The 15467-nt window shown below is 38.1% G+C and overlaps 1 protein-coding gene across 1 annotated transcript in view; it reads left to right on the top strand.

The window, feature by feature from the left end:
* Positions 1–15467, top strand: part of CFTR (CF transmembrane conductance regulator) — an 87400-nt gene that overhangs the window by 15154 nt on the left and 56779 nt on the right. Inside the window, exons 3-9 of the mRNA XM_030960059.1 lie at positions 540–651; positions 5448–5663; positions 6569–6658; positions 7980–8143; positions 8646–8771; positions 12532–12778; positions 15031–15123. Coding sequence (XP_030815919.1) covers positions 540–651; positions 5448–5663; positions 6569–6658; positions 7980–8143; positions 8646–8771; positions 12532–12778; positions 15031–15123 — 1048 coding nt within the window. The remainder of the gene's footprint in view (positions 1–539; positions 652–5447; positions 5664–6568; positions 6659–7979; positions 8144–8645; positions 8772–12531; positions 12779–15030; positions 15124–15467) is intronic.

Below are 15467 nucleotides of genomic sequence, written 5' to 3' on the forward strand. Positions count from 1 at the left end.
TATTCTCTGGAGTGTTTTAATCTGTGAATTTAATTTTGACAAAACATATGTTCTCTGCATACAGCATTGCTTCTGGTTTACAATTTATTATTGAAAAGAAAGTTATTGTCCCAGCAACAAGGTTTAAAATAGTGCTGTGCAATAGAAAAGTCACACACATTTTTGATGCTTTGTTGGTCCTTTTTTGCAGATTGGAAGAGCTCCAAAACGTTTATTTGCCTATTATTGTACTCTGGTTTTAAGTACAGCAGGTTTCTTTAAAACATACAATGCAACCTTTTCATGAAGTAATTCCCTGCAGGGTGATGTATGACCAAGTATTTAAAACTACCAAATATGTGGCTGAACTGGGTTTGAACTTCTATTGATTTATCAAGTCCATGAAGGCCAGATTCTTGGGGTTTCTGCAAAGCTTTCTTTCCTTAGCCACCTTAGCTAAATCTCCTTGGATATATTTGAATGAATTGAAGTATGTCACAGCCATAGACTCATGTATTTGCTCATACAACTTAATAGTTCTGGTTTTGGTTTCTTTTCAGAGAATGGGACAGAGAGCTGGCAACTTCAGAGAAGAAACCCAAACTCATTAATGCTCTTCGACGATGCTTCTTCTGGAAATTTATGTACTATGGAATAATTTTATATTTAGCGGTAAGAATTGTTCTCCTCTTCGGTAAGCTTTTAGTGTTCCTTACATAGATCCAAGTTTTAGGGACTGCTAAATTAATAGAGAGTATTGTGAATAGCTACAGATTTTTCCTCTGTGTATTGCTTCAAAGGTGATAAATACAAAGATGTATTTTCATTAAAAAAGGTATCTTCTGATAATATCTTAATATCTTTAAAAGATACATGTTAATAGTTTTAAAATGTTTCTAGTGTTTCTAGTGCTGTTAGTGCTCCCAAGTGTGTGATCAGGAACTTGATGTGAAAGCCTGAACTGATTATGTTTATCACCTTTCCAACAAGTTAGGTAGGATTACCTTGACTTACCAAATGCCACCTGTTTGTTTGACAATCCTATCACTGGGGTTAAGAACTGTGAAAATAATTTATTGCTAATAGTGTCTCACTAGGTATGTGTAGCCAGACTGTAAATCTGAAAATTGCTGTTAAGCAATATGCACATTAAATATCTGCATTGCTTACAAATTTCTGTGATTTAGTAGTAAAAAAGAGAGTGCATCACCTCTGTAAGGAGAGGCAGGCAATCTGGGACTAAAAGAATGTTGTGAGGTTATGTAGGGAGAAAATTGGAAGGGCTAAAGCCAAATTTTAACAAATTTGAGCACTGCAGTTTAAGACAGAAAAAACCTCACAAAAAACCAACAAAAACCAAAACGATTTCTATAAATTTGCAGCAAAAAGAAGCCTAAGGAGATTTTCCATTCTTTGCTGGATGCAGGGGGTAGTGTAGTGTCAGGAGGATGCCCTTTGGGTACTGAACCCTAAGTTGTCTTTGTCCTGGTAAGGCAGTTCACTGTCTGGGACAGGGCCTCTTGCTATGTAAGGAGCTACATGTTCTCTCTCTACTCCTTTATCACTTTTGTCAGCTCTTCTTTGGGATGACACCTTGTATTTGCAGACCCCTACTCAATCATGTCTTTTATGTTTTCCTGTGATCTCGCTACTGCCTTTAGATTTTGTTTTACTCACCAAGTCAGCAACTCCTTATTCATGATAGGTTTGCTTTTAAAAAAAACCCACCGACAACAAAACGGTTCCACAAATGTAACTACCATGCACTGCAACAGCTGTTCCTGCAGAGTCTGCCAGCCAGAACCTTTGCACTAATGCATTCCTGCTGAAGTTAAGCAGCGTCTGAGGCACTGCTTAAGGGTAAGCTTAAGCAGTGCCTCAGACACTGCTTTTGCAGGCACTGTTGAGAATAACGCTCTTTCCCAAAGTTTAGGCAATGTGTGTGGGCATGCATGTGCAAGGTTGATTTCTCCTTCTGCACTTTTTTAATGGAGTACAATTTTAGATGGGGTGAGGACAGAACAAGACTGCAGGATTTTTGAGTCATATTCTTTGGTTGTGTGATTTTTTTAAAAATTTCTTTAAGAAATCACAGATATGTGCTATTAAACATGTCGTAAATGAATCTGCACCTTCCACAATGAACATGGAAAGATTAAATCTTAGTTTAAATTCTTGATTACATTACCATTAGTGTTCATTTTATTTAGAGCAACTTCGTTTTATTGAAAGAGGAATTGTAAAAAAACCAAATTGCTCCTAAAGCTGCTGGTGTTCTTTGCAGGCCTTGCTTAAGGAAATTAATGGGAGCTTTGCCATAAATTTGAAAGAGGACAGGATGTTGTGCCGTACTGGCATAGGTGTAACCAAGTTGTATGTTCTTTTGAACTTCATTTTCCTTTCAGATCTTTGCTTGTCTAGTCTCTGAGCTGTTTTCATGGCATCTTTCTTGGTTTGTGGACTGTGGTTTAAAGTGTGCTGACATCCCTGCTGTTTCTGGAGTTGTCCTTTCAGCTGGCATCACAGCTTTGTTCTCATTAAGTCTAGCCTTTTTTTCCAGATCTCCCTTGTCCCTGCTGCACTGTAGGTAATGATGTTATTGCAGGGTGGACACTTGTGCTCTGGCCCCCTAGAGTACTACAACTGCCCCTCATAAATAGCGTTATGTTAGGCATGTTGGGTTACTGCACTTAATGTATCTGCTCCCCTGCTGTTTGAGGTGGTTTCCATCCTTCACCCTGTCAGAATATGAGTCTTACAATATAAAGAAAAGATGTTATGGTGGCAAAACAAAAATCTCGTGTTTTAGCTTGATACCAATTAGCTAACTAGGTACTTTGCTGTGAGGATCAATTGGATTCTATTTGTATTTTGGTCTTATATTTATTGCCATGAAATTTATATTTCCACTCAGGCACAACAGCTGCTAACATTAACTTAGAAGTGGTTTTAGTATCATATCCCAAGGGACCCTAATGAGGATTTCCTGAAGTTCTCGCATATGGGTCACGGGTGTGAGTGAGGAGGCAGGGAGGGAAGTGCTTCTTGGCCGTGTGCCAAAGAAGAGATGTGCATTATTGTCTTCAAATGCAGAGTGTTTGAACATATGGGGGATACACGTAACATAAAAGTTGTTGTTGCATAAGAATAATCATACCAGGTCAGATTAGCACAATATGCTCTGTCATAATCTCATTTCTTTTCACATCTTTACTCTTTTAATTAAGATTACTGTGAGGGGGACACTTACGGGTTTCTCAGTGGCCTATGATGAATGCAGAGGGGAGAATAAGGACAGGCAAAGGCAAAATATGAATCTTGAAAACTGAATTTTTTCTTAGGTGTTCAAATACCATTCTTTTTTTTCAAGCAGGTTGTTTTAATCAGTTTATTCATATTTATATCAGTGGGTAATTTTGAATTTACAAAAGGGGAAATGAAAACCAGGCAGTTTTGCTTTGATTTGTATGTAGACTAGATAATTGGTAAGCAAGCTGATAAATCTCTATTGTAAACCAGTGGACTTTTATGCCCCATGAGATAGTGTATGACTTGGCTTGTTGCCAGTCACTATTGTAGTCTGTAAATCTTCTTTTTTTCCAGCAAGCTTGGAGTGTATGCAATACATTTATAGTCACAACAAACACAGCAGCAGAACATGTAATTTTCACTGGAATAAAAGTAAACACACACAAAAATGTTGCTATTTTAAGCTGATATAGAAAAGCTTATCTTGGAATCTCCAAGAATATGAAAACACCGTATTGTCCTTGAGAGGTGACTGTTTTGTATTTTATGAGTTTTGGGGAGTCTTGGGATGCATATGGTCTAAGCACAGCTGTCTTGGGTCATGTGTTTTTTAATAAACACTCCTCCCTTTGCCCACTAATAACACTGAAGTCTTTGTCAAAGCTGGCTCCAGATTCACAGCAGGGTGGGTAATTTGGGTAATGTAGCACATAGTACAGGTATGCTGTTTGAGATGTAAAATTCTACCTCTTCTCTGGAAAAAGTGAATGATTAATATCAGCTCCACCAACAGGAACATTCAAAAGGGATTACAGTCCAGGTTATAGAAGTACCTGTGATTGCTTTTGTATAAGAGAACCCAAAGGAGAAGTGAAAAAAAAAACAAACTAAAGGGGATTTTTCCAATGTATTTATCACAGTAGAACTTTAATTACAGCTGAACTTCACCAGTTCCCTTCTCTGAGTCTCTCTGGTGGTCTGTGTGGTTTTCATCTGGAAGGCAGTACTGGTAACTTTTGGGCAGAATTTAACACATCTCTGTACAGAAGAATTCAGTAATTTCTTGTTGCTTTGGAAGTATCACATGCTGTCCGCTGCAACATTACAGAAAGAAGATTGAGGAGATGCATGCGAGTTCATAGCACTATGTATTTTTAAACTGATCATAACAGTGAAGCAAAGGGGCACATTCTTCTTCATGCCCTTCTGAAGCTCATGCAGTATGTGAAGCAAAAGGTTAATCACAGGTGATTTTTGCAGCTCTTTGAGAAAGACTGGGTAAGGAAAGGTAAGAGGCAGAGATGGAAAAAAAATGAGGTTAGAGGAGTGAAAGTATGAGAATGATGAGGCAGGGAGGGAAATGTAAGGCAAAGGTGAGGTAACACTGATGGGGTTTAATTACAATGGAAAAGGTGTCTGAGGACAAATGTAATAGCAGACTAAAGTAAAGTCAGGGCTTTAGCAAGTCATTTGGATACCTTGTAGTTTAGTGGTTTGACCTTACCTCTTTCTCCTCTCCTACCCTGGTTCTCTATCCTGTTGCTCATCCCTGGATGGGAAGTGCTGGGGCTGCCAATGTTTTCTCTCTGGGACCTTTATTAAACTTGCCCCCCCTACCATTTACTTCCTCTCCTCCTGCTTTTGTTACAAAACTGGATACAGTGTCTAGAGCTGTTGAGTAGAGGATGCAATTATTTATACTTTTATTCTGTTCCAATTTCCATTTATTTTTTGTTTTAGCTATATTCTCAGTGTCTTGTGAGAATGGTAGTGTTCATTCTGGTAGTTCTGAGGCTTCCCTTGTCCTGTAAGTCCAGTAAAGTGCAGTGAGAACTGCTCCCTAGGGCCAAACACAGGTCCAGCCTGATAAACTAGATTCAGTCATATGATATGGCTAATCCATTACAACTCTGTAAAGTAAATGTGGAAGATAATCTCAGTTGTCACTTTTGTAGAAAATGATTAAACAAAATTTACAAGCCAATTTTGCTTTGGTGCAGTTGCAGGAGCATCCCAGACTTAGACAGCAGAGAGCTGTCTGTTCTCCTGTGCAGTTACTGCAATTTTCTGTGGTTTGCAGAGCAAACAGGCCTGACTCCGTCATTCAGGATATAAGACTTCAAATCTCATTTGGTGGGACGTTGACTTTACACGTTAGCCATTTTGAAAAAAAAGAACCAACTGCTGACCAAAATTACTTTTCTTGTTTCTCTCTACAGGAAGTCACCAAATCTGTGCAACCCCTTCTGCTGGGGAGAATAATAGCTTCCTATGATCCAGACAACTCTAATGAAAGATCCATAGCTTACTACCTGGGCATTGGCTTGTGCCTCCTCTTTTTTGTGAGAACACTGCTTATACACCCTGCTATATTTGGTCTTCATCATATTGGAATGCAAATGAGGATAGCTATGTTTAGCTTGATTTATAAGAAGGTAATTTTTTCATGTACACCCAAAGACGAGCCTCTGTCTGTATTCTATGTAACTTTTAGACTAGTTGGTTGAAAGATTGATAGTTTTGTTAAGGTACACAAAGTACATGGAAGAATAATGTGGCTAACGGTTTCTGACAGCTCTCAATTTCCCAGTCCAAAGAATTAAATACCTGTCTACAGCTGGTTGGACTGAAATCAGCCTCTGTGAGTTCAGACTTGCTGCATATATGGTGAGATGCTTTAATTGTTTTACCACCATGCCCCTGTTAAAAATGTGTACTGCAGAGGAAGAGTAACATGCTGGTGGCCAAAGAATATCTTCAAAAGAGAATTAGAGGTGAAAATTTAAACAATTGTGACATTGAATGGATCGAATTTGAATGATACTGTGTAATATTGTTATAGCATGAAAAGTCAACATATACTGATCCATCACATGCTCAAAAATACAAAGATTTAGAAAGTTCCTTTGTTTCAGCAATACTCAAAGAAGATAATTTAAACAAACATGTTAGTTATTGTAGTATAAAGCTCCTTGTGAAAGCATCTTTCAAAAATATTTGTCAAGAGAGGCAACAGTAGGAGATTTTTAAGGATGCACAGCAGCACACAGCATGTGCGCTTAATTAAAACTTGCATTTGCATATATATCTATATCCATAAAATATTCAACAGAAAAGAAGGACTAGGTCAATACATCAATATTCTTAAAGCAATTTAATGGCTATATTGAACTCAAGTGACATAAATAACAAGTTTAATGGGACTTTCTTTATAGCATAAACAAATAAGTGGATTATTACTTATACTGGTGCATCATTATTATTATTTTTATCTTTATTTATTGTGTTTTATGGAGATAACTTAGATGACAATTTTCTACGGTTTTGTTTTCTTTTCCAGATTCTAAAACTGTCAAGCAGAGTTCTAGATAAAATAAGTACTGGACAATTGGTCAGTCTTCTTTCCAACAATCTGAACAAGTTTGATGAGGTGCGTCATCGGTTGTTTAATTCACTTGATGATCCATCAAATACAAACGTCAAGCTGTTCGTGACAGATATTGAGGAAGGAAGGAGCATAAATGGAGAACTGCTCTGAGTGCTCATTGTAGACTAAATATTCATTCTTTACCTTAAGAAAATATGTTGGCACATAGTCATAGAAATGCTCATTCTGATACTTCTGACATTCTTTATCTCCTATGCTGATTAGAAGAGGAAACCTAAAAAGCAGTTACATCATAAAAAAGTGTTTGTTCTTCAGTCCAGTGAGACTAACTGTTGTTAAACAGTTGGTCTCATAGAAGTCAGAACTTGCTGGTTCAATGCTTACACCCTACTTCCTGATGACTGTACCTTTTTACTAAGGTGATTCAGTCCATTTCTGTCATTGAACAAGTGATGAGGTTTAACCTCCTGTTCCTATTATTACCCAGACCACTAAAAAGGGATTGTTCGTGTAAGACTGTCTTAGGAAGTCTTACACATCTGCCTTAGAGAGTCTTCTGTAAAACTTCTTTTTGTTAGAGATTACAGCAAATCCCTGCTAATGCCTTTAGGAATTGGAAACTCTATGAACTTCTGTTTTTCAAGTGTGTTTAATTGGCCCTTTGCTAGGATAAGATTGGCCTCCCTTGAAAGACACAAGATCAGAGAGACTGTAGACACATGGCTGGAACTGCAGGGTGCATTTGCTTGAAGCACTGCATGGCTGTACAGAGCAATGTCAGCTGGTGCTGCACAAGTTAGCACAAGTGGTCTGTCATTGCAGCAGTGCAGCTGCAGTAACACAGGTCCTGTGCACCTGGGGTACACTCCAAAATCTCCTGAATGAGAACTGCATTGAACTAGTTGTGTTCATACAACACTCATCTCTTCACCAAGGTAATATTTGCCTTCTAGATCAGATTAAAACACTCTCAGAAGATTCTTACAAGTATTTTTCTCATCTTACAGTGGTTGAAAAAGTCAGCATTGATGCCAAATTCTGTTTACTTTTACAAAGCTGTGACTTTTCCTCATGCATATACATAACAAAGAGACAGCTGCAGATTGAACTTTGCCTTGGAAAAATCAAAGTTTAGGCATGAAATGTGTATTTATTACTGCACTGTCATCATAATTAACACCCAGAATGCTATGTACTCAGGATCACAAGTCCTCCTTTATAAACTTGTTTTTCTACCGGAAATATTTGTACCACTCTTCACTGTATTTTTCAAAGTGTCACTTTATTGAATACTTCCTTTTCATGTAGTTTTCAGAACACACCTCTAACTTTCATTATTTTTTTCTACTGTGGCCTTCCATAGGGTCTTGCTCTGGCTCATTTTGTATGGATTGCACCATTACAAGTGGCACTGCTGATGGGATTGCTCTGGGATATGTTAGAAGCTTCTGCATTTTCTGGACTTGCTTTTCTAATAGTCATGGTCTTATTCCAAGCCTGGCTGGGACAAATGATGATGAAATACAGGTGACAAGAATGTTTTACAATACTTGAATATATTTTCCTGAAACACATTGGTTTTAAGAAGTTTATACCTCTTGATTAAGGGACTCTGGTTAGGACATTTCGTAGGATGAGTTCAAAGAGTGTTTTCTGTGTAGGGGAAGTTACAGACAAAATTTCTGTAGGAGCAGGTTGTCTGAACTTAAAAAATTTGAAAATCTAGCATGGAGCAAATAGTGCTAAAATTAGATTTAGCATTAAATCTAGAGTTTTTAGAATTAAAACTTCTTGTTCATTTTTTGATCCATTCTTTGATCCATTATTTTTAGAGTTTGTATTTTCTCCTTTTAAAACAATTATTGGATTTCTAATAATTTCTTCTATATTCTCCATAATAATTCTGTTAAAGTAAACATTTTAAGCAGAGGCATATATAGAAGCTGTTTTCATATGATATAATGGAATACAAACTACATATACAGGATGTAAAATATGAAGATTGACCTACTGTCTTTTTACTTTGTAGGAATAAGAGAGCAGGAAAGATCAATGAGAGACTTGTCATCACCTCAGAAATAATTGAAAATATACAGTCAGTTAAAGCCTATTGTTGGGAAGATGCAATGGAAAAAATGATTGAAAACATCCGTGAGTAAGTGTACTCGTTTGTTACACAAATTTTTTATGTGCTCAGAAAAAAAATATTAGGTGTCTCTGAACATCATCGGTGGTCATGTTAGTTAAGAAGTAAAGCAACAACTATTAATCCTCAATAAACTAACCATGCATTCCCACACTGTAGCTTGGGGTTTCCCCCATTTTTTTTAAAGTTTACTATGGAGGTGAGATTTTTTAAAATTTTTTTTATTTACTTCCTCATTTGTTATAACGATGTTTCAGTGGTTAGTTTGCGCAGGTAAAACAATTGTGGGATCCGTGTTTGTTTCTGGCCAACCCTGTCCTCATATTAAAATAAAAAGCCCTTTTGTGCCAGATGCTTAAGGCTTAACAGACATCCCTATTCTGTGGTGGAGGAAACAATACGAATCCTGTGCAGCCATTTTCTGAGAAATGCAATAAAGCTGGTTATAAAATTTGCAAACAATCTGTGGAAGGAGTAAATTAGATCCATGTACTTATTCTGCACATTTACATTAACATTTATTGTCTGTAGATGGCCTTGTAGAATGCTTATCTTCTCAATTAATATAAGGATTGAACTGTAACTACCAGACCTGAAGGAGAAAGAAGGTAAAGTTAGCTGAGACCTGTGAGAAGGAAGTCTTTGTTATGGCAAGGAGTTCAGGGGAAAGGGAGGAGAAGTGACATTTATTGATGGGTGACGCTGCATGAAAACTCTCCCATGTGTTCTCTGTGTTTGTTTAGTCTTTTACAGAGAAATAAAATTCTCTCCCAGGTGTGTGATTGGGAAAATAAAAGAAATATAAGTGTCATATTATCATGTAAATAACAGATATAAAATTATATTGTTCCACAAACATCATCTTGTTCAGCTGCTTTTTGAAAGACAATCCAGGGAAAGTGAAGTGTTCTTTACCATTAAAATTTGTAATTGTTTACTATAAACAATCAGAGAAACTCAGTCTGAATCCAGGTCATGAGTGCTTGCTCAAGGATGGAACTACTTTATTATTCCCCTGATGTCACTAGTCACATGTGTTGCTTTTAAAAAATTTGAGAGCGCATCATGCTAGCAGATCCTCTAGAAATTAATTAAATAAATTTTAGTCCTGGAAATTTGACTTTTATTTTATTAGCTATATTTTCTATAATAATTTATAGTAAATTTTGTAATGCTGGAGTTTATTTCTACTGTATGATGCATGGACTTTTAAAAGAAAAGAATGCAAGCAATATTACAAGATCAGAGTACTTCTCCTGTGAAGAGAGGCTGAGATAATTGGAATTATTCAGCCTGGAGAAGAGAAGGTGCTGGGTAAACCTTATTTTGGCCTTTCAGTACCTGAAGGGAGTCTTCAACCAATTAGTAGAGGGATGTTTTGCAAGGGTACATCGTGATAGGACAAAGGGCAATGGCTTTGAACTGAAGGAGGGTAGGTTTAGATTAAATATTAGGAAGCAGCTCTTCCCTGTGAGGGTGTTGAGGCACTGGCAGAGGTTGACAAGTAAAGCTGTGAATGCCCCATCCCTGGAAGTGTTCAAGGTCAGGCTGGATGTAGCTTGGAGCAGCCTGATCTAGCGGAAGGTGTCCCTGCTTATGGCCGGAGGGCCAGAACTGGATGACCTTTAAGGTCCCTTCCAACCCAAATCATCTTATAATTCTGTGATTCTTCCATATTTTTTAAAATTCATCCAGCAGGTCACTGAGTGAAGACATCACCAGAGCAAGCCAATCCAGGCATATCAGAGTTTCAATTGAATTTGGCTTGTGGAATTGGCTCTGCAGGACCTCCCAGTCTTTTGGCTTGTTAAGCTGCTAGGAAACAAGACCTTGTGTTTGAAGCCATGTCCGTGTTTTAGCCAGTGTGTTACAACCCAGTATCACAAAACCATTTTTGCACGCTGGCATTTTCTGATACAAGCCAGTTTAATCAGCTTCAGAGACACCAATACAGGCTGTCTCCTCTGTGCCCTCTTAAGTCTGCACTGAAAATAATTGTTCATAACAGGTGCCTGAATAAACATACCTGCACTCTTATGGGCTATGCAATGTCTTCAGAGAAGTAAAAAAACCACCCCACCAAACTGTTCCTCTGAACCATAGCATAGCACAGGAGAAGGTGAAGGCTGGAAGTGTCTGTACTTTGCCAGCAGAGACACATCTTTATATTAAGCAAAGGATTTCAAGCTTATGTATTAGTACTGGTTCCTGCAGCATCCAAAACCAGGCCTACACTGGTCTACGCTCTGTATATGCACAAGGCTTGTAGGGTCCCTTACATCTCTTTTCAAGGACACGTGTTGCATCAGCAAGACCTGTCCCAAGTAAGTGTGTTGTCTACAGAGCTTTCAAGTCTGTATCAGACAGAACCACCTCTGGGAAACTTTTGCTTGTGGCTGCATCAGTCTGTCGTTGGTGCTTGGGAACATACTGGAAAAGGTGTTAGTTAGTTAGTTAGTGCTTTCATTCTCCCTCTTTGGAGTAGGGCTGTGTTCTTCAGAACTGGAGTGCTTTTTAACAGCTTCTAGCCAGACATTTATGTGTGAATGGATGAGCACCAAGTCCCAAAATCTTTGTTATCCCTATTTTGTGCTGCCACTGGCAGTTTCATACAAGCTCTGGAGGGACAAGGCCCTTTCTCCCAGGCAGTAACTCTATCATGGTGGTGACTTGCGCATCTGGCTACTTTATTCATGCTTCTCTTGTGAAATACAGACTTAACAAGAAATGCAGACACTGGGTCGCAGTGAGAGGTCGCATAAAGATTGTGGTGCTAAGCCTTGCAAGACCAGATATTGCCATCATCAATGTGACAGCCAACTTCTGCACGGTATTCCAGCGGTCAGCACTCACCCAGTGAATGGGCATCTGGGGGCTTGTACCATTTCTGGCCCCAGTTAATTGCTCTTGTAGGAGAGCAACTTCTCTGTCACTGCAGCAGAGGTGCTTCTGTCCAGGTAAAACTGAGCTGCAGGGCACCTGGGAGATGTGAACTCAACAGGATCAAAATGAGAGCAGTCAACAGAAATCTGCAGCACTGTGAGTTAGAGCTATCAACTCAGAAAATAATTTGTATCCCCTGGATTATTTATCTTCTTATTTAATAGCTTGCTATAAGATGCATGGACCTTGTGGAAACAGCTAGAAGTAATCACTGATTGCATTCCTGACTGCACAGGAGTCAGTAAGCTTCTCTGTAGAGTGAGCTTCCATGGAGAAAAGAGGGTGGAGAGCAGACTCCCTGCCTTCCACCTCTTGAAGCTGAGGTTAAGTGGTATCCTAATTCAAAGCCATTAGTAGCTTGCCATGGAAAAGAAAATGACCTTATAATCAGATTGCCTATTTTAAGGTAACATATAGCAAATCTGACATTTCAAAGTATCTTTTTTCTATAGGAGTTATGCATCTAAATGAGTATGGGATGATGCTTCTGGGAGTACATCACGTACTACAGTGTTAGATGCTTGAGGCTGGTTGTGCCAGGAATTGTAGAGGCTTGTGGCTTATTCAGTATGTAAATCATGACAGATTATTGTTACTTTGTCTGACATCTCTGAACATTGATATCAAAATTTGACTCTAATGATATTTTAGGCCCAGAAATAGTTTGGAGTCTTGCTTTTTAGTTGCAATTCTAGAAAGAAGGAGGATGAGTGAGCCTCTGAGTTAATTGTTATGCCAACAGTACCATCCAAAATATTTGTAAGCTGTGAACTGTGAAATCCTACGCTAATTATTTGTACTTTTTAATTTTATTCTTTTTTAACAGAACTGAACTGAAGCTTACCCGAAAAGCTGCTTATGTGAGATATTTCAACAGCTCAGCCTTCTTCTTCTCAGGCTTTTTTGTGGTGTTCTTGGCTGTGCTTCCGTATGCTGTGATTAAAGGAATTACTCTCCGAAAAATATTCACCACCATTTCCTTCTGCATTGTTCTTCGAATGACAGTGACCAGGCAGTTTCCCGGCTCTGTGCAGACCTGGTATGACTCTATTGGAGCAATAAACAAAATACAGGTACAGTGCATAGACTAAAATCTTCCCAAGTACGTAAGCTAATTCTTCATATCGTGTTATCTTGTCAGCTGATCAGCAAAAGCACACAGCCTCTATGCAGACTTTTTGAATATATGTTGCTTTGACTAAACACCATGAAGTGTCATTATAAATCTTGATATTGTTCCCCAGGCAGCATAACCACATAAGTCTCATGACACCAGCTTGCTGCTTTTTTTTTAAACCATGACATTTAGTTAGTTATCCTCATGGCAGAACAAGAAACTTAATAAAATCATGACTTGTGGTGCTTAAGAGATGTTTTTCCTTCAGAAAAGGAAGTTCAAAATTAGTACATGTTTTATATAGCATGGCTTCCAGGAGCTGAAGTCACAGATCTTCTTTTTCTGGACATTTGTGACAACAACAGCAGGAGATTGTGCATTTTATGCAAATAATTATTTGCATAAAAGTAAAATAATTATTACCCACCTTACCTACTGGGATCAATTGCTCATGTACCAGCATGAGAGGCTTATCTGCAGAGTAACATCAGGGTGGATTCTCATTAACTCTATATTTTTTGCCTGCTGTTGCGAAATTACTCCCTAGGAAGAGAATTCTTACACTATTTGGGGTGAAATCTTGGACCTTTTTCATTGCATATTTATAGATGTGGAGTTTTTTGTAGAACATAGATTTTATCATTTGTAGTGGGATAAAAATAACTAATACAGAACCTAAAGCTCTTAATCAGATGTCTGAACCTCAGTCTAGAATAAGAAATAGGTGTAGGATTTTTATGATTTTCAACTGGGCAGAAAATTCAAGAAATCTAGCCATAAACCTTTCCATTTGACATTCAGAAGGCTGCTTTGTTAGGTTCCATTATAGGCTTTCCTTGAGCTCTCAAATTCCCTAGGCATCAGTGGAAGTATCCTGTCTCTCCTGTTTCCTGGAAGAGTGTGTCCAGTGCCCTGGACACAGTCACAGGACTGACAAGCTGGCTTGTCACATCATTGCCCTCACTTCACTGAATGCTTGTCTTTGGAGATATTAGCAAATGGGTGCTTCAGAATCCATAAATAATCATCTCTTTGTCGCAGGTTCAGTACAGTCCCCATAGACAGACAGGAAAGAGTCCCAGAACACCAAAGCTCTTTACCAGTCTTGAGAAACATAAATAAGAATAATAAGCCATTCACACACCTCTCTGATTTAATTTCCACATCAGTTTAGAGAGTTGACTGGGCCAGGTATGTCCCCTGGGTTATTGTATTATCACATGTTTTTTAGACCATGACATTTCAGAATCAGTGTGCTCTCTCTGACTATCACTGCTACAGGAGCTCCACTGGATGACCCATTTGTTATGAAAGCTTTTTTTTTAATAAATCATGTGTGTCATGCCTTCCAGTTTTTTCAGTTCCTGCCCTTTCAATCAGCTGCCTAATTGTTATGCCAACAGAGCCCCCCTTCTTGTTCTACCTGGGAAATTTGCAAGTGTACTGCTGGGAACTGATTTCCCCATGAGTCTGCTGAGGTCTTCCATTGTATTGCCCATGTAGATCTATTTGCTTCCATATAATTTAAAAAAGTAGAATTTGGAGGAGACAATATCTACAGACTACATAACCTTAATAAAATAATGGACTAGAGAGGCTGCCTTTCCTACATTATCACAGCCTTACTCTTATTTCCTAATGCTATCCCAAAAGGCAACACAAGCAGCAGGTTGCTAACTTGTGTCATTTGAAATTACACTGCATCAGTGCTGCACTTGCCAAGATCATTATCTGCCTTTTATTTTTGTCGCTGGAAAGATCATTCCAACTCTTTTAAACTCTTGCAGTTTTGGAAAAGGGAGATACCAACATGTAGCTGCTTTGTTTCACTGTTTACCAGAGTGCAACCTTCCACATCATACTCCAAAACCAAAGCTTCATTTGCAAAGAGTTAAACTCAGAGGGATGATCTTGCCAGATACAAGTCCTGAAGGCAAAACAAGTGCCAAGTTTCAATATTCTTTCTAAATCAGAACCAAATACCTTTATGGCTATGTTTTCACTAGCAATCAAAGAATTGGTAGTTTCAAAAACATTTCCTTCTGCATCCAAAAATATTGTATAATTTGTATTTATACCTCTTGCTGAAAGTACTATGATGCAAAAGTTCCACCAGAAATATTAGTGCTCTGTGTAGGCAAATATAGACTGCTTTGTGCAATATGACCTTGTCCCTTACTATTTCATCTGCTTTCATGGTGTTTCTAGGATTTCTTGCTGAAAAAAGAATATAAAGCTCTGGAGTATAATCTAACAACCACTGGGGTTGAGCTGGACAAAGTAACAGCTTTTTGGGATGAGGTTGGTACTTTTACCCAAACTATATTAAAACACAGAGTGTATATATATAATATTTTTTAAATATTTGCTATGACACTCTCTAAAAAGAGCAGCCTACAATCTTTCATTTTAATAGCTTCAGCTTTCAGCAGGTAAGGAATATGTAGCACGTAAGTAATGCATGATATCAAATTATACACACTGAGAAACTTGGGAAGAAATCTATTAATAAGTGTTAAGGCCTGTAATAAGTAGTTATTACTGACTTTGGCCAGCCTGAAAACAGGATCAGGCTATGTCATGTATAAACATTGGAAAACAGTTCTATGATAAGCAAATTTTGTTTGTGTCCACAAATTTGGCAT

The sequence above is a fragment of the Camarhynchus parvulus genome, chromosome 1A, assembly GCF_901933205.1.
Source record: "Camarhynchus parvulus chromosome 1A, STF_HiC, whole genome shotgun sequence".
Taxonomy (NCBI): Eukaryota; Metazoa; Chordata; class Aves; order Passeriformes; family Thraupidae; genus Camarhynchus; species Camarhynchus parvulus.